Source organism: Triturus cristatus, chromosome 11 (assembly GCF_964204655.1).
Source record: "Triturus cristatus chromosome 11, aTriCri1.1, whole genome shotgun sequence".
Taxonomy (NCBI): domain Eukaryota; kingdom Metazoa; phylum Chordata; class Amphibia; order Caudata; family Salamandridae; genus Triturus; species Triturus cristatus.
Window position 1 is genome coordinate 5427112 of NC_140594.1, and position 24679 is coordinate 5451790.

At 53.7% G+C, this 24679-nt stretch overlaps 1 protein-coding gene across 1 annotated transcript in view; it reads left to right on the forward strand.

Moving 5' to 3' along the window:
• The window catches only part of AACS (acetoacetyl-CoA synthetase), a 223106-nt gene that overhangs the window by 165582 nt on the left and 32845 nt on the right, over positions 1–24679 (forward strand). The window contains exons 11-12 of the mRNA XM_085635188.1: positions 14528–14592; positions 16848–16970. Coding sequence (XP_085491314.1) covers positions 14528–14592; positions 16848–16970 — 188 coding nt within the window. The remainder of the gene's footprint in view (positions 1–14527; positions 14593–16847; positions 16971–24679) is intronic.

The window sequence follows — 24679 nt, forward strand, 5'->3', positions numbered from 1 at the left end:
AAGCCCAAATTGTGCACGCTTGACACAGGTGTAGGACGGGCAAGGGCGTAACCCAGGACCCTACAGCCCCTGCGGTGTGAGGGGCCCCTGTTCAGCCTTAGGACTATGAATATATGTTACACGTAGGAGTATCAGGGGCCCCTCCACACATTCTGTATGAGGGTCCTATCAATTTAGAGGTGCCCAGAGAATTCCCCTGATCGAATGGTGAGTGCCAAGCTATGAAGTCAGATTTATTTTGGTTGCAGATACCTGCCAATTAAATCTGCAGTTTCAGGTTCAGGTTCACAGTCACTTACTATTAACTGTCCTACAGTGAGCGGAACATGCTGCTTTGACACTGAATTCAATGTGACGTGTTCCTGTGGCACAACAGGGCCAGAACGAAGAGTAAAAAAGAAGGCTTGGTCAATGGTTGTTTGCACTTTTGGAACAATTTTGCTGACTGACTCCAGCCATCTTGAGCTTTTTGTTTGTGACGGTTTCTGAAAGTATAATGTATAATCCAGTATTGTTTGTTATCTCCAGGGTTTGGAATTGTTCCAGATAGGGAGCCCCCCCAAATATTCTTGCCCATGACCCCAATAATCCTTAAAATGGCTTTGACCTGGCCACGGTCTGGGGACACCGGCTGGTTATAAAGAAATCTTCTAACAACGCCTCTCGCCTCCTTTCTGAAGATGGTTTTCAGCTGGTCTCAACCAGGCCACGGGAGAGTTGTTTCAAGTCCAGGGTTAGGTAAATGTATGTGACCCTTTCCAGCCAAACCTGAAGCCTGAATATTACCCCGGTGTAGTACTCTGAGGTTAATAAGCCGAGGGGACGCCTTGATGGAAGTGAAACTACAGGCTCGCTTTGCCACTGGAGGACCTATGGAGCAAAATGTTTGCTTTCTATACGTATGACAGACAATAAGGTGAAAAGTCTTTTTTGAGCATGCAGAGTACGTGAAGTCTCTTTGCGATAATTGTACTATCTGATCAAGAGGGGAATCAGGGAGTGAGTTCCTTGGTCCTGAAGATATCCACGGGAAGGGTGACTTGAAACATGTAGATCTGTAGAACCCACGCTTTCTACTGTTCTTCCTCCTTTTTAGGTCTCGCCTAGGCAGCGCTTGCGCTGTCTCTGCAAGACATGCTGTATTCAGGATATGGGCTTTAAAAGCTCTGCCCATTTTCAAGGACTGCCCCCGTAATGTGTGTTGTGTTGTGAGTTTGTAAGCACTATTTCTTTAAGTTGGAGCACTCGAGACCAGTGCTCCAGGTTTACAGAGCTCTGTTGTAAACAGAGCTGTAAATCTAGCTCTTATCTTGCCACATGTGCCGTGCATTCAAAGACTGAGGTCTGTTTTGGCTGCAGCTGCCTCCTCCCTCCTGCTTTTGAAACGCATGGCCTGGTGTCACAGTCCCTGCCTTTCTATGGCTGCTGCCGCCTCCCTCTCACAGCTTAACAAGCATTTGCAATGCAATATGTCTCGCATTTGCGAGAGTCAGAGCTATTGAGATTATAAATGACAATGCATTTTAGTTATGTGTTTTGAAAGACCTACAAGCAGTGCATAAACACACACTTTGTACTTATAGTCGTTGTTGACGAGAAGCAAGGCTGGCAGTACAAAGTGTGTGTTTACTCACTGCTTGCAGGTTTTCAAAACACATAAATAAAAGGCATTGTCATTTACAATGCCAATAGCTCAAACTCTCACAAATGTGAGACATATTGCATTACAAATGCTGGTTCAGCCGTACTGTCTGGAGGACGGAATAAAGAATACCTCTCCTACCAGGCATGCATTTTTAATTTCACTTAGAAAGTCCCTCCACTCCTATTCTGCCACCATTTGGGGCATACCACTCACTGCTCTAGCATATTTCACAGGTTTGTAGCACGCCCCGTTCCGCAGCGGAACAGGAGGAACCCTATGACGAAGCATGCCACCAAGGGGCAATCCTGGCGGGTGAGAGTTATATAAAGAAAGCCCTGTGCTTTTTTTCTCACCCTGTAGAAGGATTAGCACACTACAAAAGAGGGCTGTATTTTTATTGAGAGTTATGTATCTAGGGGGACGAGCCCCTCTGGGAAACTCCTTTTCACCCCCTTTTTTTCATATATCCCAATAATGACAACCATTCTGAAAGGTTCAAAGAATACAGATCGGTTTTTATGTGAGCAGAACGAGTCGAGGGCCTGTAACCAAGCTCTTGTCCCTGTGTCCACGCGGCGGCTGTATAACCCTGCGGAAGGACGAGCTCCAGCATTTCATCATCCGTCGGTCCGTCCTCTTCTAGGTTTCTTTATACGTCTGTTCCTATTTCCAGGCACTGTGGAGCGAAACCTTCAACCCGATCAGAAAAGGCCCTTAATTTTTTAAGAGTTGTAGACCTGTGCCAATTGAGCCCATCAGTGTCCGAAAGCCAGCCTGCTGGACTGTCCGTCGATACATCATGTGGTCCAGCAGACTGTGTTTTTGTCCCATTTACTGCCCCCGTTCAAGGGAATGGGAGGGCTTCACAAATGGTTCTTACCAGGCCCAGCGGACACTTGACTGTGTGATCTTGGCGGTGCCTAGAAAGCCATGAATGCTTGTGGTTGAGCTGGTGCTCGTGCAGAGGTACATGGTGTGAGTTTGTATTTATATTCAGAGTCTCACTTGCTGTAACATCAAACTACTGTGAAAATAGTGATAAACAAGCAGACCCAGCTGGCTGGTCTGTAGGACTCATTCATTCACACATTGCTTCAGCACATGTGGAAAGCATTTTAAACTTGTATCCACAGCCGAGTAGTGTGCGATGCTCCCGTCTACCGGTAGATGCTCCCGTCTACAGGTCGGTGCTCCTGTCTAAGGGTCCATGTAAATGACCAGGTGTGTGGGGAGCAGACGGTACAGATCAGGAACGGTCTTACTAGCTGGCCGTTTACTTTACTGTCTAGATTTCCATTTTTATTGGTGGATATCACTGTCGGGGTGGGTAGTGCTTGGGTCTCGGGGCACACTGTTCTACATCTTTCAGGAGTGTGCTGCTCGGAGGGTCATACCAGCTTTTCTGTCTAAGTAATGGGTCTCACCCCCTGCAGCCCCTTGGGATGGTCACCCAGGGTGTGCTATTCAGAAAGGAGATGTTGGCTCCGTACCCCAAAGGGGCCCCAGGAGCTGAGCACTGAGCGTCTGATATTCAGTGATGTGCCTCTTGGAGGGCGGTGCTGGCTCCGTACCCCATAGGGGACCGCTCCCCCGAAGCCCCAGGAGCTGAGCACTGAGCGTCTGTTATTCAGTTATGTGCTACTTGGAGGGTGGTGTTGGCTCCTTACTCCATAGGGGACCCCCTCCACCTGAAGCTCCAGGAGCTGCGCACTGAGTCTGATATTCAGTTATGGGCTACTTGGAAGGCGGTGTTGGCCCTGTACCCCATAGGGGACCCCTCTGCCCCTGAAGCCTCAGGAGCTGAGCACTGAGGGTCTGATAGTCAGTGATGTGCTGCTTGTAGGGCCGTGTTGGCTCCGTCCTCTATAGGGGACTTTTCCCCCCTGAAGCCCCAAGAGCTGCTCACTGAGTATGATATTCAGTGATGTGCTACTTGGAGGGCGGTGTTAGCTTTGTTCCCAATCGGGGACCGCTACCCCTGAAGCCCCAGGAGCTGAGCACTGAGAGTCTGATATTCAGTGATGTGCGTCTTGGAGGGGGGTGTTGGCTCTCTACCCCACAGGGGACCTATCTCCCTGAAGGCCCAGGAGCTGAGCACTGAGTCTGGTATTCAGTGATGTGCGTCTTGGAGGGGGGTGTTGGCTCTCTACCCCACAGGGGACCTATCTCCCTGAAGGCCCAGGAGCTGAGCACTGAGTCTGGTATTCAGTGATGTGCTACTTGCAGTTGAAAAACACGTTTGAATATAAATGTTATGTTATGTTATATCCATTTATAACACGTTCGGATACTCGTGAGTGTCCCGGCACGATGCCAGAGGGGTGCAAGAAGAAGCTATCAAGCAAAGAAATGGGTCTTAAGTTTCCTTTTGAACACAGCTGGGTCCTGGATGGACCGCAAGACAAGGGGGAGGGCATTCCAGGCCACACTAGCCTTCACCATGAAAGAGCTGCCCCCTAGCCTCTGGAACTTGAAGCGCGGTACCCGAGCAAAATGAAGGGACATGGATCGGAGGGCTCGCGAAGGAACATAAAGAGAGAAGCGCCTCTGAAGATAAAGGGGGCCATAACCGTGGAGAGCACGATGGGCCAGAACCAGAGATTTAAACTTGACCCTGTCCACCACAGGCAGGCACTGAAGAGAGCGCAGTTGGTGAACCACACTGTTCCTTGCCGAAATGCCCAATAACAATCGGGCCGCCGTATTCTGAACCACCTGTAACTTTTTGAGCAGGTAGCCAGGCGCGCCAGCATAGAGGGCATTGGCATAATCCAATTGTGACAGAATCAAAGCGCATGTGACAGTTTCTCTTGCCGCCTGCGGGAGGAGTGGAAAAAAGTTCGTAAGTGTCTTAAGAAGGCCGAAGCAGCAGCCGGCCAGTTTCTTAATGTGCGTCGAAAGAAAAAGACTCATCGAACCACACTCCCAGAGTTTTAGCGGGCTGTCCCGTGGATAGGGGCAGTAGAGAGTCGGGTGGCCACAGCTGCTCTCGGAATTCAGCGGGGAACTTACCAAAGAGCAGAATCTCAGACTTCTGTTCATTGCACTTAAGCTGTGCCTCCGCCAACCATTTAAAGACGGAGTCTGATGTTTTGTCCCAAGTAAACAGCAACTGGGTATCGTCCGCATAGGCCATCACCTTAGCCCCAAGCTCCTCTGCCAGATATATCAGTGGCGTAACATAAATGTTAAAGAGGAGAGGGCTAAGGAAGGAACCCTGCGGGACTCCAGTAGTAACCAGCTGAGGGAGGAGGAGAAAGGGAGAGCCAACTTTGCTCAACCCGCTCCTCCAGGAAAGACCTAAGCCAACCCCAAACAGCTCCCGACACCCCAATCTCTGCTAGTCGGGCCAAAAGAAGAGCATGTGGGTACCTCAGAGTAATCATCAATAATAAAGGGAACTTTCATGCGCAGAAGGAGGCAATCAAAAAGAAAAGCTTGGTCCTAGGTGCAGCTTTTAAAAACTTGAAGACAAAGGTAGCTGGACCTGTTTTGTCCCCACTACTGGAAGTTGAAAGAGCAAAACTCCTTCCACCAATTTCATATGGAAGTGAGGCTTTAAGAGGGCAGGATGCAACCACACTGGATAACGCAGTCTCCCAAGGTTATAGAATCATATTTTCCTTGCCAGGAAACACCTCTAGATAAGGCTAGAATTCGGACTGGTCAAGCAATCACTAGCCAGGCGCTGCTCATGTATAACATGCTGGAACAAAATCAGGAAAGCTGAATTGAATACTTTGAATCAGATGCTGTGGGATGAGTTACAGCATCGTCATCCATCACCAGGGAGAGAGTATCTCGAACATACAGGTCTTGTCCAGCTTTGGGAAATGTCAATTGACTAACAGGCCTTTAAACGCCTAGGAAAGAAGTCTCTTAAAATTCAATCAGCTGCAGAAGATAAAGCTACTTTAGCTCGAAGGGCACACGGGTGGATGACACTAAACAATTATAAGTCCATCGCACCACAAGGTTACTTTGCCCCCGGCTATCCAGTTTTAATTATGCAGCATCTTTTGAGATACCCGCTGGGGTTACTACCAACCAAAGAACATGTGGTACCTTGGCAACGCAGTAACCTACCTGTCACTTGTCGCCTCTGCGGGAGTTGCAAGGAGGACATGTTGCACTTGGTGTGATCCTGCATTACTGTAATGGCAGAAAGGAAACAACTGTTAACGAAGGCCTTTAACCCAAGAGGAATACGAACAAGAAGGCAGGCTATCTTAGCCTGCTTTGACCCAGGTGACACGCAGTTAAATTGCAGTTTTGTCAAATTTCTGCTAAAAGTGTAGCAAAGACTAAAAACACAAAAATCGTCCAGTACATTTGATAGAAGAAGCAATTCAACGGTCATGTCATCCTTTAGGAACAATACAGAGTCCCCATAATACTATTAGGGGCTGAACCATTGACTCTTATCGAAGGACGATCTATGAACTGGAATACTTCCCTTCAGTGTTGCTTTAGTCTCCAGATTGCGACCTCCGCTTGTCTCCTACCATTAGAAATATTTTAACACTAAAGATTTGATCACTTGAAATTTGTTTCACCATAAATTTCAGGTTTTATCATTTATATGTATAAGTTACTATCAAATGGTTATATTAACTGTTTGGCCGTCTGGGGCGGATTGGTCACTCATTGGCATATATATGAACTAAAAAGTTTTTGTGCAATAGCATCTTTCATTTTAAAGCTGAAACTATTTGATTTCCTTTTATCTGTCATATGCGAAAAAATTGTATTGAAAGATTTTATACATGATTTTAAACTCACCATGTAAATATGAATCTTGTATATTTATTACAATGGTTTTAAGTAACCACGCAATTGTCTAAATAAACATACTGTCTAGCCATAGGGGACTGCTCCCCCGAAGTCCGTGGAGCTGAGCACTGAGGGTCTGATATTCAGTTATGTGCCTCTTGGAGGGCAGTGTTGGCTCTGTACTCCATAGGGGACCCTTCCCCTCCCCCTGAAGCCCCGGGAGCTGAGCACTGAGTCTGATATTCAGTGATGTGCTACTTGGAGGGAGGTGTTGGCTCCGTACGGCAGAGGGGACCCCTCTCCCACTGAAGCCTCAGGAGCTGAGCACTGGAGGTCTGATATTCATTCAGTGAAGCGCGTCTTGGAGGGCGGTGTTGGCTCTGTACCCCATAGGGGACCCCTCTCCCCCTGAAGCCACTGGAGCTGAGCACTGAGGGTCTGATATTCATTCAGTGAAGCGCGTCTTGGAGGACGGTGTTGGCTCTGTACCCCATAGGGGACCCCTCTCCCCCTGAAGCCTCAGGAGCTGAGCACTGAGGGTCTGACATTCATTCAGTGAAGCGCGTCTTGGAGGGCGGTGTTGGCCCTGTACCCCATAGGAGAATCCCTCTCCCAATGAAGCCCCTGGAGCTGAGCTCTGAGGATCTGATATTCATTCAGTGAAGCGCGTCTTGGAGGGTGGTGTTGGCCGTGTACCCCATAGGTGACCCCTCTCCCCCTGAAGCCCCTGGAGCTGAGCACTGAGGGTCTGATATTCATTCAGTGAAGCGCGTCTTGGAGGACGGTGTTGGCTCTGTACCCCATAGGGGACCCCTCTCCCCCTGAAGCCTCAGGAGCTGAGCACTGAGGGTCTGATATTCATTCAGTGAAGCGCTGTGAGACCGGCCTCGTGGCGTGGGCCCTCCCGACCAGCAAGCCACCCTGCAACCGCACCTGATCCCCGATGTCACAGACTTCCGGCCACCATGGCCCAACAACCCGATGGCCGGCCGAGGCCCCAGCAACACCCAAGACCCTACCACGCATGCCCGGCCGAGAGAGAGAGAAGCCCCGGAGCCAGACCAGGAGACGCCATCCCTGTCACACCTCTGGTCTCCTCCCCAAGGAGGGTTTCGATCGGCCACCAGGCCCCCGGTGAGCGGGTGCCTCGCCTGCTGGGCGTCTGGAGTCCCTCCCAGACCCACCTGAACAGATCAAAGGGCCGAGCGACAGGAAATACCGACACGCCGCCCCAGGCACCAAGACCCCTCTCAGCGAAGACTCGGACTTCAAAGAGGAGGGGGAGTATAACAAGGGGTGCTGAAGGGACGAGAGGCAGAGAAGACCTGGACCTACGAGAGCCCTGCTGACCTGGTCGCGGCTCGATCGACCCCTGAACCGAAGAACGCTCCCCGAACTCTGAACCATCTGAGCCCTGCTGACGCTGTCGCGGCTCCCCGAACTCTGAACCATCTGAGCCCTGCTGACGCTGTTGCGGCTCCCCGAACTCTGAACCATCTGAGCCCTGCTGACGCTGTCGCGGCTCCCCGACTCCGAAACCACCTGTGCCTGCTGAGGGACTCGCGGTACTCTCCTCCAGGAGAATCGGCAGAGATTGCCGAGAGAACCAACATCCCCCAGCTCGAGGATTGGGAGCTGTGCGAAGGATACTCTGCAGAGACACTGAATTCAAAGACTGTCCCGCTACCCCCATACCCCCATCACGAGACCGCCGCCGCTTGTGGCATTGATTTAATACCTGCATCTCGGATCATAAAGATCCCTTGAACTTATCGATAAAGTCTCCTGTCTTACGAAGAACTACTGTGTGGTGTTCCTCTGTCAGATAGTGCAAGCTCAGCGTGTGCGATCCTAGGTACGAGACCCTTCCAGGAAGGGCCTCCTCGCCTTGCTCAGCCTAACTCTGGGAGAGGTGGGTCAAAGGGTGGTCAGGAACGTATTCCGAATCCCCCCGGAGAACGCCTTTCCAACATTTGGTGGCAGACGACGGGATCCAAGCCAACACCTAGAGATCGGGCAGTAAACGGCTGACGCACTACCGAAAAGAGATGGAAGGAGAAACCTCCCTAGGTGCCGCAGGTACCAACACAAGCCCGACATTCCGAGAGGACCAGTTGGAATATTATACACATCTAGAATTAAAACAATTCTGCAAAGACCTTGGAATCGCTACCACCGGATTAAGCACAAAAGAGGATTTCCAGGGAGCATTGAAGACCTGGGTCGAGGCAGGAGCTTCCCTGGCCCAAACAGAAGGAGAGCCGCCAAACGAACCACAAAGCATCCCAGGGAGGAGCAGCGCCCCAGAGTGGGGCCTGTCCCCGGAGGAGCTAGCGGACCGAGAAAGGGGCCGCAACCACGAACTAGAACTAGCAAAACTGAAAATCGAGGGAGAGCTAAAACTGGCTGAGAAAAAGTTGGCGGTTGGCGGTAGAACAATTACGCCTACAAGGAGAACTCGAGGAAAAGAAACGCCAGAGAGAACACGAAGAAAGAAAACTCCAACTAGAACACGAACGCAGCCTGAAAGAGATCGAGCTCAAGGCTAAAAGTGTGGAGTCCAGACCCTCGGGAAATCAACCACCCTCCTCCACCGTGGAACCAAAGGTCCACATCCCCAAGGATGTGGTGAAAGAATATTACAAGAACGACGACATCCAGCAATGGTTCAAGGCCTACGAGGTTGCCATGACCTCCCACCGAGTTCCGCAGAAAGACCGGGGGGCTGGTTTGTGGGGCCGGTTCCTGTGCAAGGGGACCTGCTGGACCTGCCCTCCACGGTGCTGAACTCCTACAGTCACATGAAAGAGGCCCTAGTAGCCAGATATGGGCTCACCCCCCAAATGTACCGGCAACGGTTTAGAGACTGCAAGAAGATACCCGGTACCACATGGGTAGAGTACGTGAACTTTTACTGCCGGGCCTTGGACGGGTGGATCAAGGGCAGCAAGGTCTCCACCTTTGAGGAGCTGTTCGACCTAATCGCGTGGGAACACTTGTCCGCCAATTGCTTTGTGGAGTTACGCCAGCACCTCCTGGACAGCAAGCTCACTGACCCTCGAAAACTGGCCGTCGAAGTTGACCGATGGGTGAACACCCGGGCCTCCCGGGGTCCCGTGGGAGACTACGGTCGCCACAGTCAGGGACCCCCCCGCCAGAGGGGCGGAGGAAACCAAGGCCGACCGAGAGAATTCCCGGGGGGCTCCCAGCACAGTCCCCCCAGAGGCCAACCTCTGCACTTTCCAGCCCCACCTCCAGCCAGCACCGGGCCACCAGGGAGGTCGGGACCCCGAGTCAAGATCACCTGTTTCCGCTGCCAACAGACCGGACACTATGCCAGTGATCCCCAGTGTCCCATGTACCAACGACCTGCGACGACAACCCCTCCGGCTCGACATATGGCCTCCGTAGCCCTAGGAGAAGAGATGGAAGACTCCGAAGAGTGGGAACCAGCCGCCATGGCCCTGGTCTCCCTAGGGGACCGAGAGATGGTCCCCGGAACACCCCTACCCGCCAACACGAAGAAGTACCGACAGCAGGTGACGGTCAACGGTCACCGCGTCGAGGGCCTCCGCGACACCGGGGCAAGTGTCACAGCGGTCCACTGCCACCTGGTCTCCGAAGACCAGATCCTGCCCGACGCCTTCTGTCCAGTCATATCTTCGGACAATTCCGAGAGCCTATGCCGGATGGCACTGGTACCCTTCGAATGGGGGGGAGTCACCGGTAAATTGAGGGTGGCAGTCCGAACCTCCCAACCCGTAGACTGCCTCCTGGGCAACGACCTCGAGAGTTCCCCGTGGGGACAAGTGGAACGAAGAGCCCATCTAGAGATGATGGGCCTGCCCGGATGGGTATGCGCCACCACGCGCTCCATGACTACCCGATTGCCTTCCTCCGAGGGAGTTGAGGCCAGACCACTGAACACCGTCGCCGTCCCCGAGGTCCGGGACGTGCTACCCGAGCCCGACGACCCTCTTCCGGACGAAGAAACCGTTCCCGATGACGGATCAGTGCATCCAGATCCCGAGCCGCTGACCGAGCTCGGGGACCTGCCCCAGATGGCCCAGTGGCACTACGAGGGAGGTCCCTCCCGAGAAGAATTTTGCCAGGAACAAGCCACCTGCCCTTCCCTCATTGGACCCCGACAGCAGGCCGAAGCCCAGGCAGCAGGCGACCAGTCCGAAACCCACTGGATATATTGGGAAATCGGCCTCCTGTACAGCGAACAGAAGTCGGCCGAGCTGGGATCGGCCCGAGTACTGGTGGTACCCCAGCGCTTCCGAAGTCTCCTCCTGGGCCTAGCCCATGATGTACCCCTGGCAGGACACTTAGGCCAAGACAAGACCTACCAGCGACTAGTTACCCACTTCTATTGGCCCAAGATGCGAGCGAATGTGGAGGCCCACTGCAAGTCATGCCTCACGTGCCAGGCCAGCGGAAAGAGTGGGGGGAAGCACAAGGCTCCGCTACAACCCTTCCCCGTTGTTAGTACCCCTTTTGAGCGGGTGGGAATCGACATCGTGGGACCACTGGACCCCAAGACCGCCCAGGGCCACCGATCCATCCTCGTCCTGGTGGACCATGCCACCCGATACCCCAAGGCCATTCCCCTCCGCACCGTGACGGCCCCCGTGGTAGGCCGGGCCTTGATGGGGATCTTCTCCCGTGTGGGGTTCCCTCGCGAAGTCGTGAGTGATCGTGGCACGAACTTTATCTCCAAATACATGAGGTCCCTATGGCAGCAGTGCGGAGTATCATACAAGTTCACCACCCCATACCACCCCCAAGGGAATGGCCTAGTCGAGCAATTTAACAGGACCCTGAAAGGGATGATTATGGGCCTCGAAGAACCCCTACGCCGGAGATGGGACGTCCTCCTCCCTTGCCTCCTGTTCGCCTACCGAGAGGTTCCCCAAAAATCTCTGGTGTTCAGTCCGTTCGAATTACTGTATGGACACCCCGTCCGGGAACCCCTGAGCCTGGTCAAGGAGGGCTGGGAAATGACTCCCCGGGGGACCCCTCATGATGTGTTCTGCTACATCCTGGCGCTCCGCAACCAGACCCGGAAATTCCGAGAACTCGCCGAGGCAAACCTCGAGGCTAGCCAGGAAGAGATGAAGCGCTGGTATGACCAGAATGCCATGCTGGTCGAGTTTCAGCCGGGCCAACAGGTCTGGGTCATGGCCCCGGTGAAACCCTGCGCCCTCCAAGACAAATGGACTGGTCCCTTCAAGGTGGTCGAGCGGAAGAGTCAAGTCACATATCTAGTTGATGTACAGTCCCCGCGGAACCCCCTCCGGGTCCTCCACGTGAACCGCCTCAAACCCCACTTTGTGAGGATGGAGTCGAGTTTGCTCCTGGCCACCGACGATGGGACTGAAGAAGACAGAGCCCCTTCCAGACCCCCTGTGTGCTAAAGAGACAGACGGCTCCGTGGAGGGGGTGAGACTGTCAACCACCCTTACCCCCCAACAGTCCGACGACTGTCGCCGGCTACTAAGACAATTCACAGACCTCTTCTCCCTAACCCCTAGGGTCACCGACAGATGTGTCCACGACGTAGACACCGACGACAGCCCGCCAGTGAGACACCGAGCCTACCGGGTCCCTGATCGGGTCGAACCTGCATCCAGACCGAAGTAACCAAGATGTTGGCCCTCGGGGTGATTGAACCCTCCGACAGCCCCTGGGCCAGCCCGGTAGTCCTGGTCCCGAAAGCGGCTGCCCCGGGTGTCGCCCCCGAGCTGAGATTCTGTGTGGGCTACCGGGGACTCAATGCGGTCACCCGAGCGGACGCTCACCCTATCCCCCGCGCAGACGAGCTCATCGACCGCCTCGGGGCCGCTCGCTACCTCAGCACTTTCGACCTAACCTGCGGATACTGGCAGATTGCGCTCACTGAGGGAGCCAAGGAGCGCTCAGCCTTCTCCACCCCGGATGGGCACTACCGCTTTAGGGTGATGCCGTTTGGAATGAAAAATGCCCCGGCCACCTTCCAGCGACTGGTGAACAGGGTCCTGTCCGGACTAGAGGGGTTCAGCGCAGCTTACCTAGACGATATAGCAGTATTCAGCTCCCAATGGACCGAGCACCTCCAGCACCTCCGGCAAGTACTGCTGGCCCTGCGCCAGGCCGGCCTACCCATCAAAGCCAGCAAATGTCAAATTGGACAAGGCTCAGTGATCTATCTGGGGCACCAGGTGGGAAGCGGGCAGGTCGCCCCCCTCCAGCCGAAGATAGACGCCATCTTGTCCTGGGAACCCCCAACGACCCAAACGGAAGTCCGGGCCTTCCTGGGCCTCACCGGTTACTACCGGAGGTTTATTAAGAACTATGGCAGCATCGCAGGCCCCCTCACAGAGTTAACCTCCAAAAAGCACCCGAAGAGAATACAATGGACTCCCCCATGCCAAAAAGCGTTCGACGCCTTGAAAGCCGCTATATGCACTGCTCCGGTACTCAAAGCCCCCGACTACTCTCCGGAGTTTGTGGTCCAGACGGACGCCTCGGAACACGGCATCGGGGCAGTCCTCTCACAGTTCAACGACAAGGGCATAGATCAGCCCATAGCCTTCATCAGCCGGAGGTTGCTACCTCGAGAACAGCGGTGGAGCACTATTGAAAGAGAGACCTTCGCAGTAGTCTGGGCCCTCAAAAAGCTACGGCCCTACTTGTTCGGAACCCACTTCCGAGTTCAAACGGATCATTGACCCTTGCGGTGGTTGATGCAAATGAGAGGAGAAAACCCCAAGCTGCTACGATGGTCAATCTCCCTCCAGGGGATGGACTTCACTGTGGAGCATCGCCCCGGGACTGACCACGCCAACGCGGACGGCCTGTCCCGATTCTTCCGCTTCAGCAAGGAGAACCCCCAAGTGGATGGGTAGTTCTCCCCGCCTTTCAGCTGGGGGGGGCACGTGTGAGACCGGCCTCGTGGCGTGGGCCCTCCCGACCAGCTAGCCACCCTGCAACCGCACCTGATCCCTGATGTCACAGACTTCCGGCCACCATGGCCCAACAACCCGATGGCCGGCCGAGGCCCCAGCAACACCCAAGACCCTACCACGCATGCCCGGCCGAGAGAGAGAGAAGCCCCCGAGCCACACCAGGAGACGCCATCCCTGTCACACCTCTGGTCTCCTCCCCAAGGAGGGTTTCGATCGGCCACCAGGCCCCCGGTGAGCGGGCGCCTCGCCTGCAGGGCGTCTGGAGTCCCTTCCAGACCCACCTGAACAGATCAAAGGGCCGAGCGACAGGAAATCCCGACACGCCGCCCCAGGCACCAAGACCCCTCTCAGCGAAGACTCCGGACTTCAAAGAGGAGGGGGAGTATAACAAGGGGTGCTGAAGGGACGAGAGGCAGAGAAGACCTGGACCTACGTGAGCCCTGCTGACCTGGTCGCGGCTCGATCGACCCCTGACCCGAAGAACGTTCCCCGAACTCTGAACCATCTGAGCCCTGCTGACGCTGTTGCAGCTCCCCGAACTCTGAACCATCTGAGCCCTGCTGACGCTGTCGCGGCTCCCCGAACTCTGAACCATCTGAGCCCTGCTGACGCTGTCGCGGCTCCCCGACTCCGAAACCACCTGTGCCTGCTGAGGGACTCGCGGCACTCCCCTCCAGGAGAATCGGCAGAGATTGCCGAGAGAACCAACATCCCCCAGCTCGAGGATTGGGAGCTGTGCGAAGGATACTCCGCAGAGACACTGAATTCAAAGACTGTCCCGCTACCCCCATACCCCCATCACGAGACCGCCGCCGCTTGTGTTATTGATTTAATACCTGCATCTCGGATCATAAAGATCCCTTGAACTTATCGATAAAGTCTCCTGTCTTACGAAGAACTACTGTGTGGTGTCCCTCTGTCAGATAGTGCAAGCTCAGCGTGTGCGATCCTAGGTACGAGACCCTTCCAGAAAGGGCCTCCCCGCCTTGCTCGGCCTAACTCTGGGAGAGGTGGGACAAAGGGTAGTCAGGAACGTATTCCGAAGCCCCCCGGAGAACGCCTTTCCAACAAGCGCGTCTTGGGGGGAGGTGCTGGCTCTCTACCCAGTGTCTCACTCGCTCCCTGTCCAATGAATTGCTCCATCTTTTCTGTTTTTCAGAATTACTATCCTGGGAACTGGGGCCAAGTGGTTAGCAGTGCTGGAGGAGAAAAACCTCAAACCACGTAAGGCTCTGTGTGCGCCTGCTCTGTGTGTGCGCCTGCTCTGTATGTGCGCCTGCTCTGTGTGCGCCTGCTCTATGTGTGGCTGCTGTGTTTGTGCCTTCTCCTGGGCAGTTCTGTGTGTGCCTGCTCGGTGTGTGCGCCTGCTTTGTGTGCGCCTGCTTTGTGTGCGCCTGCTTTGTGTGCGCCTGCTTTGTGTGCGCCTGCTTTGTGTGCGCCTGCTCTGTGTGCACCTGCTCTGTGTGCACCTGCTCTATTTGTGGCTGCTGTGTGTGTGCCTTCACTTGTGCAGTGCTCTGCATGCCCCTGCGTGCCTGCTTCGTGTGTGCGCCTGCTCTGTGTTCATTTTCCTGCGAGGTCCTTTGTGTGTTTCTGATCTGTATGTGCTTGCCTGTGCTGTCCGTGCACGCCTGCTCCTGTCTTGTGCTCTGCGTGTGCTGGAACTCTATGTGCCTGCTCCTGGCTTATGCACTGTGTTTCTGCTCCTGTTCTGTATGTGTGTGTCTGGTATGTGTATGCCTGCTCCTGTGCTGTGTCCAGTGTGTTCCTGCTTTGAGTGTGCCTTCTCCTTGGGCTGTGGTGTGTGTGTACATGCCTGCCTGCCTGCCTGCCTGCCTGCATTTGCAATATATGAGCTGTGCTCTAGGTGTGCTGTTGTGCTCCTCTGTTGTGCCTACATTTTTGTACCTGCTTTCTCTGTGCATGCTTCTTTGGAGTGTTCTGTATGTGCTCATGTCTGTCCGAGCTCTGTGTGTGCTTGCGCTGTGTGTGCCAGCTCCTATGCTGTGTCCTGTGTATGCCTTCTGTGGGGCTGTGCTCTTTGTGTCCCTGCTTTGTTTGTGCCAGCTGTTGAAATGCGCTGTGTGTATGCCTGCTTTTGGCCTGTGCTTTGTATGTGCCTGCTCCTGGGGCTGTGCGCTCTCTCTCCTGCTCCCTGTCTGTGCTCTATGCCTGCCTACCTCTTCTCTGTGCTCCGTCTCCTGCTCCCTGTCTGTGCTCTGTGGGTTAATGCTCAACCCACACACCCCATAGGTTCATTCACAGCCCGCCACACCCCATGGGGTCATTCATTCATAGCCCGCACACCCCATGGGTTCATTCATTCACAGCCCGCACACCCCATGGGTTCATTCATTCACAGCCCTCACACCCCATGGGTTCATTCATTCACAGCCCTCACACCCCATGGGTTCATTCATTCACAGCCCTCACACCCCATGGGGTCATTCACAGTGTGCTCACACCCCATGGGGTCATTCACAGCCCGCACACCCCATGGGGTCATTCACAGCCCGCACACCCCATGGGTTCATTCATTCACAGCCCGTACGCCCCATGGGTTCATTCATTCACAGCCTGCACACCCCATGGGGTCATTCATTCACAGCCCGCACACCCCATGAGGTCATTCATTCACAGCCCATATACCCCGTAGGGTCATTCACAGACTGCACATCTCATGGGGTCATTCACAGACTGCACACCCCATGGGTTCATTCACAGCCAGCACACCCCATGGGTTCATTCATTCACAGTCTGCACACCCCATGGGGTCATTCATTCACAGCCCGCACACCCCATGGGTTCATTCATTCACAGCCCGCACACCCCATGGGTTCATTCATTCACAGCCCGCACGCCCCATGGGTTCATTCATTCACAGCCCGCACGCCCCATGGGTTCATTCATTCACAGCTTTCACACCCCACGGGTTCATTCAGAGCCCGCACACCCCATGGGTTCATTCATTCAGAGCCCGCACACCCCATGGGTTCATTCATTCAGAGCCCGCACACCCCATGGGTTCATTCATTCAGAGCCCGCACAACCCATGGGTTCATTCATTTACAGCCCGCACACCCCATGGGTTCATTCACAGCCCGCACACCCCATGGGTTCATTCACAGCCCGCACACCCCATGGGTTCATTCACAGCCTGCACACCCCATGGGGTCATTTATTCACAGCCCACACACCCCATGGAGTCATTCATTCACAGCCCGCACACCCCATGGGTTCCTTCATTCACAGCCCGCACACCCCATGGGGTCATTCAGAAACAGCACCCCCCAGGGGTCCATTCAGAACCAGCACCCCCCAGGCGTTCATTCAGAACCAGCACCCCCCAGGGGTTCCTTCACAGATCCATTCATAGTCTGTACAGCCCAGGGGTTCATTCTCTACCCACACATCCCTTGAATTCTTTAATGGTCTTTTACGTTTAGTTGCTTCCCCTCATTTTTCCTCTTTTGTTTCAGGTGAAACCCATAACCTCCAGACTCTGCACACCATCCTGTCCACGGGGTCGCCTCTGAAGCCGCAGAGCTATGAGTACGTCTATCGTCACATCAAGAGCAGCGTCCTGCTGGGCTCCATCTCAGGTGAGGGAGGCTCGGGTGGGGGGCGCTGAGGGGTGAGTTCTCAGACAGGGCAGCTATGCTCTTTCCCTTAGTGGGTACAGTGCATGAGAGTGGTCTGTGGCACCACCGTTCGCATCTCGTAGTTGTGCACATAGTGTCTCTGCTGCCTGTGAAGTACATCCTCTGCCAGGGTATGTGGTTTCAAAGCCGCAGTGTTCATGGGAGCCGAGCCTGAACCCCCTCACTGCCGTGCCTCGCACTCGGAGACAGTCCACTCCTCAAAGGATGCACTCTTTGTTGCAGTCACGTGATGCCACCATGCCACGTAAATGCCGTGCTGACCGGCCCGCACCCGCTGAACCCCCAGACCGGCGCAACCCTGACTCCTAACCTGAAACTTTGCACACTTAGATGCAGCGCTGCAGTCACAGACTCCACCAGAGCAGCACGCAGGCCGCGCTGCTTGCTCTTCACGAGTGTCTGGCGAGGGCAGCACTTTCGGTCCCGCTTGTCTACCTCTGCCCCGGCGGGGTGTCAAGGAGGCGCTATAAATGCATGACTTTGCATTTTAGTGCGGTGATGTGGATCACCGAACTAAAATGCGTTAGTGTGACGCCGAACGCGTGGTGCTTGGCAGGGCTGTTACAAAAGAACGGCAGTGTCCTTACACGTAGCGCTAGAAGTAGGTATTTCCTCGCCACTCTCCACAGTGGCTGTGACGGGCTTCTCCTCTGCTGTGAAGAATTATCTGTGGCTCATGTGTTCCATATGTCCACTAAGATATAGTGATTTTTTGTGTTTTTTATTTCCGAACACATCAGTCGTATTTTTGCCCGAGCTCTGTTGAGGCCTTTGGTGTTATTGCTGCTAAAGTGTTGGGCAGTCTGTACTGTGCAAGTACTTTCTTATTACGCCTATGCTCAGCAGACTGTACACACTGCTGGGCCTGTATGCAGTGCACTGTACATACTGCTTGGCCACTGCACAGCACACTGTACATACTGCTTGGCCTCTGCACAACACACTGTACATACTGCTTGGCCTGTGTGCAGTGCACTGTACACACTGCTTGACCTGGGCACAACACACTGTACATACTGCTTGGCCTGTGCACAACATACTGTACACGCTGCTTGGCCTGTTCACAACACACTGTACATGCTGCTTGGCCTGTCCGTAGCACACTGTACACACTGCTTGGCTTGTGTGCAGTGCACTTTACATGCTGCTTGGCCTGTGTTCAGCACTCTGTACCCACTGCCTGACCTGTGCACAACACACTGTACCCACTGCCTGACCTGTGCACAACACACTGTACCCACTGCTTGGCCTGTTCATAGCATACTGTACACACTGCTTGGCCTGTGCACAGCACACTGTACATACTGCTTGGCCTGTGCACAGCACACTGTACATACTGCTTGGCCTGTGCACAGCACACTGTACATACTGCTTGGCCTGTGTGCAGTGCACTGTACACACTGCTTGGCCTGTGCACAACACACTGCACATACTGCTTGGCCTGTGTGCAGTGCACTGTACACGCTGCGTGGCCTGTGCACAACACATTGTACATACTGCTTGGCCTGTGCACAACGCACTGTACACGCTGCTTGGCCTGTGCACAACACACTGTACATACTGCTTGGCCTGTGCACAACACACTGTACACACTGCTTGACCTGTGCACAACACACTGTACATACTGAAAACAGAATAGCCCCGCACACTACTATGTGTTAGATACATATGTCAATATTAGACCATGTTCATAATGAAGTAAATTTACATTCAGTAATTGTTTTCCCAAGAGAAAAATTCAGAAAGGTCTTGAGTTGTTAAAGTTCATTCTTTATTCATTTTCTTTTAAAATTTCGAAACCGCCAACGCGTTTCGTCCTCAATCGGACTTCTTCAGGGCTTGTGTTTTAGAATCCGGGGTCTCTGGTTGGCGCAGGTATGCACTTGCGACAAGCAGGGACCCTTTCCTCTAAGTCAGGGCAAAGGATTACTCTTAGAAAATAACCCCTGCTCACCCTCTAGGTAACGTGGCGCGAGCAGTCAGGCTAGATTCCAGAGGGCATTAGGTTAAGCATTCAAGGCGTCCCACAATGACCACCAACCCACCACACAGAGACACAAGACTGTACTCTGTAAAAATAAAGTTCTTTATATAAAACTCTTAGGCAGGCTTTAAATACAGTCTTCCACTTTAAAATGAGGTTCCTGGTGTAAAATTCTTAGGCAGGCTTTAAATACAGTCTTCCACTTTAAAAGGGGGGTTCCAGTTACTTTTCTCAATGTTTTATGAGGCCACAGTTCTTAAAAACGCAATTTTTAGTGCAATCTGCACTTTCTGGAGGTCTGTGCGCTTCGTAGCGCCTGTTTGGACGCGTCGTACGATTCCTCACGCTTCCCGCGTGAGCACGCGTATTCGGACTCAAGCCGAACGGGCCGTACCTTCGTAGGTACGCGTCGTACGAGTCCGGTACGCCTCTTGCCACTCTTCACGCTTCCCGCGTGAGCCGCGTATAGTTACTTCACGCTGTACAGGCCGTACCTTCGCCGGTACGCTTCGTATAGGGCCGAACACGCACCGGACGTTCCTTTCCAAAGCTCACGCTTCCGGCGTGAGCAAGCTTACGGGGACGCTCCGTAAAGGGCTGTACGGTCCGTACGGATGGTGGGACGGGGCGCACAGTACCTTGGATCTTGGCAGGGAGTTCGGGGCAGCCACAGCAGTCACAACAGGGGCGTCCCACGTTGCAGGTGCAATCCTCTTTTGCAGGGGACCACGGTGTTTCGAGGTGCGCCTCAGGACATCCACAGCTTACCTCGAGGTGCGAGGATGGAGGGGCGGCTCGGGGGTGAATCTAGCGCGCAGCGCTGCCTACGTCGTCCAGCGATGGTGGGCATCAGTCCTCACGGTGGGCTCTACAGCTCGGGGGCCACAGAGCCTCGGTGCTCGGGGTCAGACAGTCTATTCTTCGCGTTGCGAGCTCCGGATCGAGGGATGCAGCAGTTCACGTTGCTCAGGCCAGGCAGGGCAGGCCGTCACGGGGCTCACAGCAGCACGGTCGGGTGGAGGTCACGGTGCTCGGAGAGAGGGGGCCCACAGGTTCTCTGGAGTCAGGAGGGCAATTCACCAGCAGCAGCTTCTTTTTCCTCTTGGGGGGGGGGGGGGGGTAGCACCCACTGTTCCTGGGGCGCAGTTCACGGGGCAAGTTCACAAGCAAGCCCTTGGAGATTGTTCACACAGCACAAGTTGAATTCAAAGTCTTTCTCAGTCTTTTCCTCCTCTCCTTCAGTAGCAAGGCACCCACCACAGGCCAGTCTCTCAGGCTTAGAGACAGTACTCATCCATGCAGCTTTCCCAGGTCCTTCTCTTCGGGCAGAGGTTCTTCTTGGCATAAACAGGATCTGATTTCTTAGGAGCAGGGCTCCTTCTTTTATACACAGTTTCCTTTGTTCTTTGTCGCCAGGGGGCCTGTGCCTGGCTCAGTCCGGTTTTGGAGCACTTTGTTGTGGTGACCCTGCTCTTTCCTTTCAGTGCACAGGGCAGACACATCAGCCACTCCACAGGGGGCGGAGACAGCATTGTGGTGGCAGAGCACAGATTTATTCAGAGTCAAGGTGTACTCCTCCCACCCATCCTGGTGTAATCTCTCTACCCACCACCTGGCAGCCAGCCTGTCTCCTGGAATTCCCCAGCCCTGCCCCTCACTGAAACTAGGCAGCACACACACACAAAGCAGAGGCGGACTGAAATGGCTAAGCAAGTAAATACTACCTTTCTAAAAGTAGTATTTACAAACACAGGATATTAAAATAAACTTTACTAAAAGAAGTATTTTATTATTCTGAGTTCAGGCATACTAAACTTGACTTTCTACCATGCTCTCTGAGTCCGCTGGGATTATAGAGTGTAATAATTCCAGCAGCCCATTCTTGCCTATGGAGAGCAGGTAGCCTTCAATAGTGAGAAACAAAAATGGCTGTAATTCACTATTAGGACATGCCACACACATCAGGGCATGTCCTACCTTATGCCTACAATGCACCCTGTCCTTGGGCCTACCAGAGGGGTGACTAATATGTAGTTTTGGGAAGGTTTAGGGACTGGCAAGTGGGTGCACTTGCGCAGTCAACATGACAGTACCAGACTGCACGCAGGTTCTGCAATGGCAGACCTTAGACACATTTTACTAGGCCGCTTCTGTGGGTGGCACAACCAGTGCTGCAAGCCCACCAGCAGCATTTGTATTTACAAGCCCTGGCACTCCTGGTGCACTTTACTAGGGGCTGATAGTAAACCAAATAAGCCAAACATGGACACCAATCAATGTCAACATTTTACCATAGGGAGAGCATATGCACCTTAGCACTGATCAGCAGTGGTAAGGTGCCCAGAGTCATAAAACAGGCAACAACAGGTCAGAAAAAATACAGGAGGAAGGCAAAAAGTTTAGGGATGACCCTGCAAAAAGGGCCAAGTCCAACAGCTTGAAATGTAAAAAGGTACTCGTTCATAAAGTTGTTGTCAAAGTATACAACCCAAAACGATTTGAAAACTACGTATATATACAAGTATAGGTATCATGTCAGTTCAAAAGGCTCATGGTTTAGATAGGTGTAACAGCGAATATAACGCTCGTCTCAATGCGGTCATCTGGTTCGACAAAGTGCTTGGCCTGTGAACAACACACTGTACACACTGCTTGGCCTGTGTGCAGTGCACTGTACATACTGCTTGGCCTGTGTGCAGTGCACTGTACACACTGCTTGGCCTGTGTGCAGTGCACTGTACACATTGCTTGACCTGTGCACAACACACTGTACCCACTGCTTGGGCTGCTCGTAGCACACTGTACACGCTGCTTGACCTTTGCACAGTACACTGTACTCGCTGCTTGGCCTGTATTCTGCACTCTGTACCCACTGCTTGGCCTGTGCACAGCACACTGTACACTCTGCTTGGCTTGTGCACAGCACACTACATACTGCTTAGCCTGTGCACAGCACACTGTACATACTGCTTGGCCTGTTCGTAGCACACTGTACATACTGCTTGGCCTGTTCGTAGCACACTGTACACACTGCTTGGCCTGTTCGGAGCACACTGTACACACTGCTTGGCCTGTGCACAACACACTGTACATACTGCTTGGCCTGTGTGCAGTGCACTGTACACACTGCTTGGCCTGTGCACAACACTGTACACGCTGCTTGGCCTAGGCACAGCACACTGTACATACTGCTTGGCCTGTGTGCAGTGCACTGTACACGCTGCTTGGCCTGTCTTCAGCACTCTGTACATACTGCTTGGCCTGTGTTCAGTGCACTTTACATACTGCTTGGCCTGTGCACAACACGCTGTACATACTGCTTGGGCTGTGTGCAGTGCACTGTACATACTGCTTGGCCTGTGTGCATTGCTCTGTACATACTGCTTGGCCTGTGCACAACACACTGTACATACTGCTTGGCCTGTGCACAACGCACTTTACACACTGCTTGGCCTGTGCACAACACACTGTACACGCTGCTTGGCCTGGGCACAGAACACTGTACATACTGTTTGGCCTGTGTGCAGTGCACTGTACACGCTGCTTGGCCTGTGTTCAGCACTCTGTCCATACTGCTTGGCCTGTGCACAACACACTGTACATACTGCTTGGCCTGTGTGCAGCGCACTGTACATACTGCTTGGCCTGTGTGCTGTGCACTATACATACTGCTTTGCCTGTGCACAACATACTGTAATTACTGCTTGGCCTGTGTGCAGTGCACTGTACACGCTGCTTGACCTGTGCACAACACACTGTACATACTGCTTGGCCTGTGTGCAGTGCAATGTACACACTGCTTGGCCTGTGCACAGCAAACTGTACACACTGCTTGGCCTGGGCACAGCACACTGTACACACTGCTTGACCTGTGCACAACACACTGTACATACTGCTTGGCCTGTGTGCAGTGCACTGTACATACTGCTTAGCCTGGGCACAGCTCACTGTACACACTGCTTGGCCTGGGCACAGCACACTGTACACACTGCTTGGCCTGTGCACAGCACACTGTACATACTGCTTGGCCTGTGCACATCCCACTGTACATACTGCTTTGCCTGTGTACAGTGCACTGTACACACTGTTTGGCCTGTGTTCAGCCCTCTGTACATGCTGCTTGGCTTGTGTTCAGCACTCTGTCCATACTGCTGGGCCTGTGTGCAGTGCACTGTACATACTGCTTGGCCTGTGCACAACACACTGTACATACTGCTTGGCCTGTGCGCAGCGCACTGTACATACTGCTTGGCCTGTGTGCTGCACACTGTACATACTGCTTGGCCTGTGTGCTGTGCACTATACATACTGCTTGGCCTGTGTACAACATACTGTACATACTGCTTGGCCTGTGTGCAGTGCACTGTACACGCTGCTTGACCTGTGCACAACACACTGTACATACTGCTTGGCCTGTGTGCAGTGCAATGTACACGCTGCTTGGCCTGTGCACAGCACACTGTACACACTGCTTGGCCTGGGCACAGCACACTGTACACACTGCTTGACCTGTGCACAACACACTGTACGGCCTGTGTGCAGTGCACTGTACATACTGCTTGGCCTGGGCACAACTCACTGTACACACTGATTGGCCTGTGCACAGCCCACTGTACATACTGCTTGGCCTGTGCACAGCCCACTGTACATACTGCTTTGCCTGTGTACAGTGCACTGTACACACTGCTTGGCCGGGGCACAGCACACTGTACACACTGATTGGCCTGTGCACAGCCCACTGTACATACTGCTTGGCCTGTGCACAGCCCACTGTACATACTGCTTTGCATGTGTACAGTGCACTGTACACACTGCTTGGCCTGTGTACAGTGCACTGTACATGCTGCTTGGCCTGTGTTCAGCACTATGTATACACTGCTTGACCTGTACTAGGCACACTATTTCCACTGTTTGGTGAGTGCACAGTGCATTATACGCTGCTTGAGCTGTGTGCAGCACACTATATCCCTTGCTTGGCCATATGCAGTACACGGTGCACACTGCTTGGCCTCTGTGTGTAGCTCATAGTACTTGCTACTTGGTCTGTGTGTGGCACACAGTATTTGATGCTCAGCCTCTGTGTGGCACAAAGTGCTTGATGGTTGGCTTGTGTGTCGCACAGGGTGTACACTGCTTGGCCTGCTTGCACTAAAAGGTTTGTGCTGCTTGGCCTGTGTGCCGCAACCGCCATTTGCTGCTTGGCCTGTGTGCGGCAACTGCCATTTGCTGCTTGGCCTGTGTCTGGCACCCAGTACTTGCTGCTTGGCCTGTGTCTGGCACCCGGTACTTGCTTGTTGGCCTGTGTACGGCACCCGCTACTTGCTGCTTGGCCTGTGTGCGGCACCCGCTACTTGCTGCTTGGCCTGTGTGGGGCTACCGCTATTTGCTGCTTGGCCTGTGTCTGGCACCCGGTACTTGATGCTTGGCCTGTGTCTGGCACCCAGTACTTGCTGTTTGGCCTGTGTGCGGCACCCGCTAATTGCTGCTTGGCCTGTGTGCGGCACTTGCTGCTTGGCCTGTGTGCGGCACCCGCTACTTGGCCTGTGTGCGGCACCCGCTACTTGGCCTGTGTGCGGCACCCGCTCTTTGCTGCTTGGCCTGTGTGCGGCACCCGCTCTTTGCTGCTTGGCCTGTGTGCGGCACCCGGTACTTGCTGCTTGGCCTG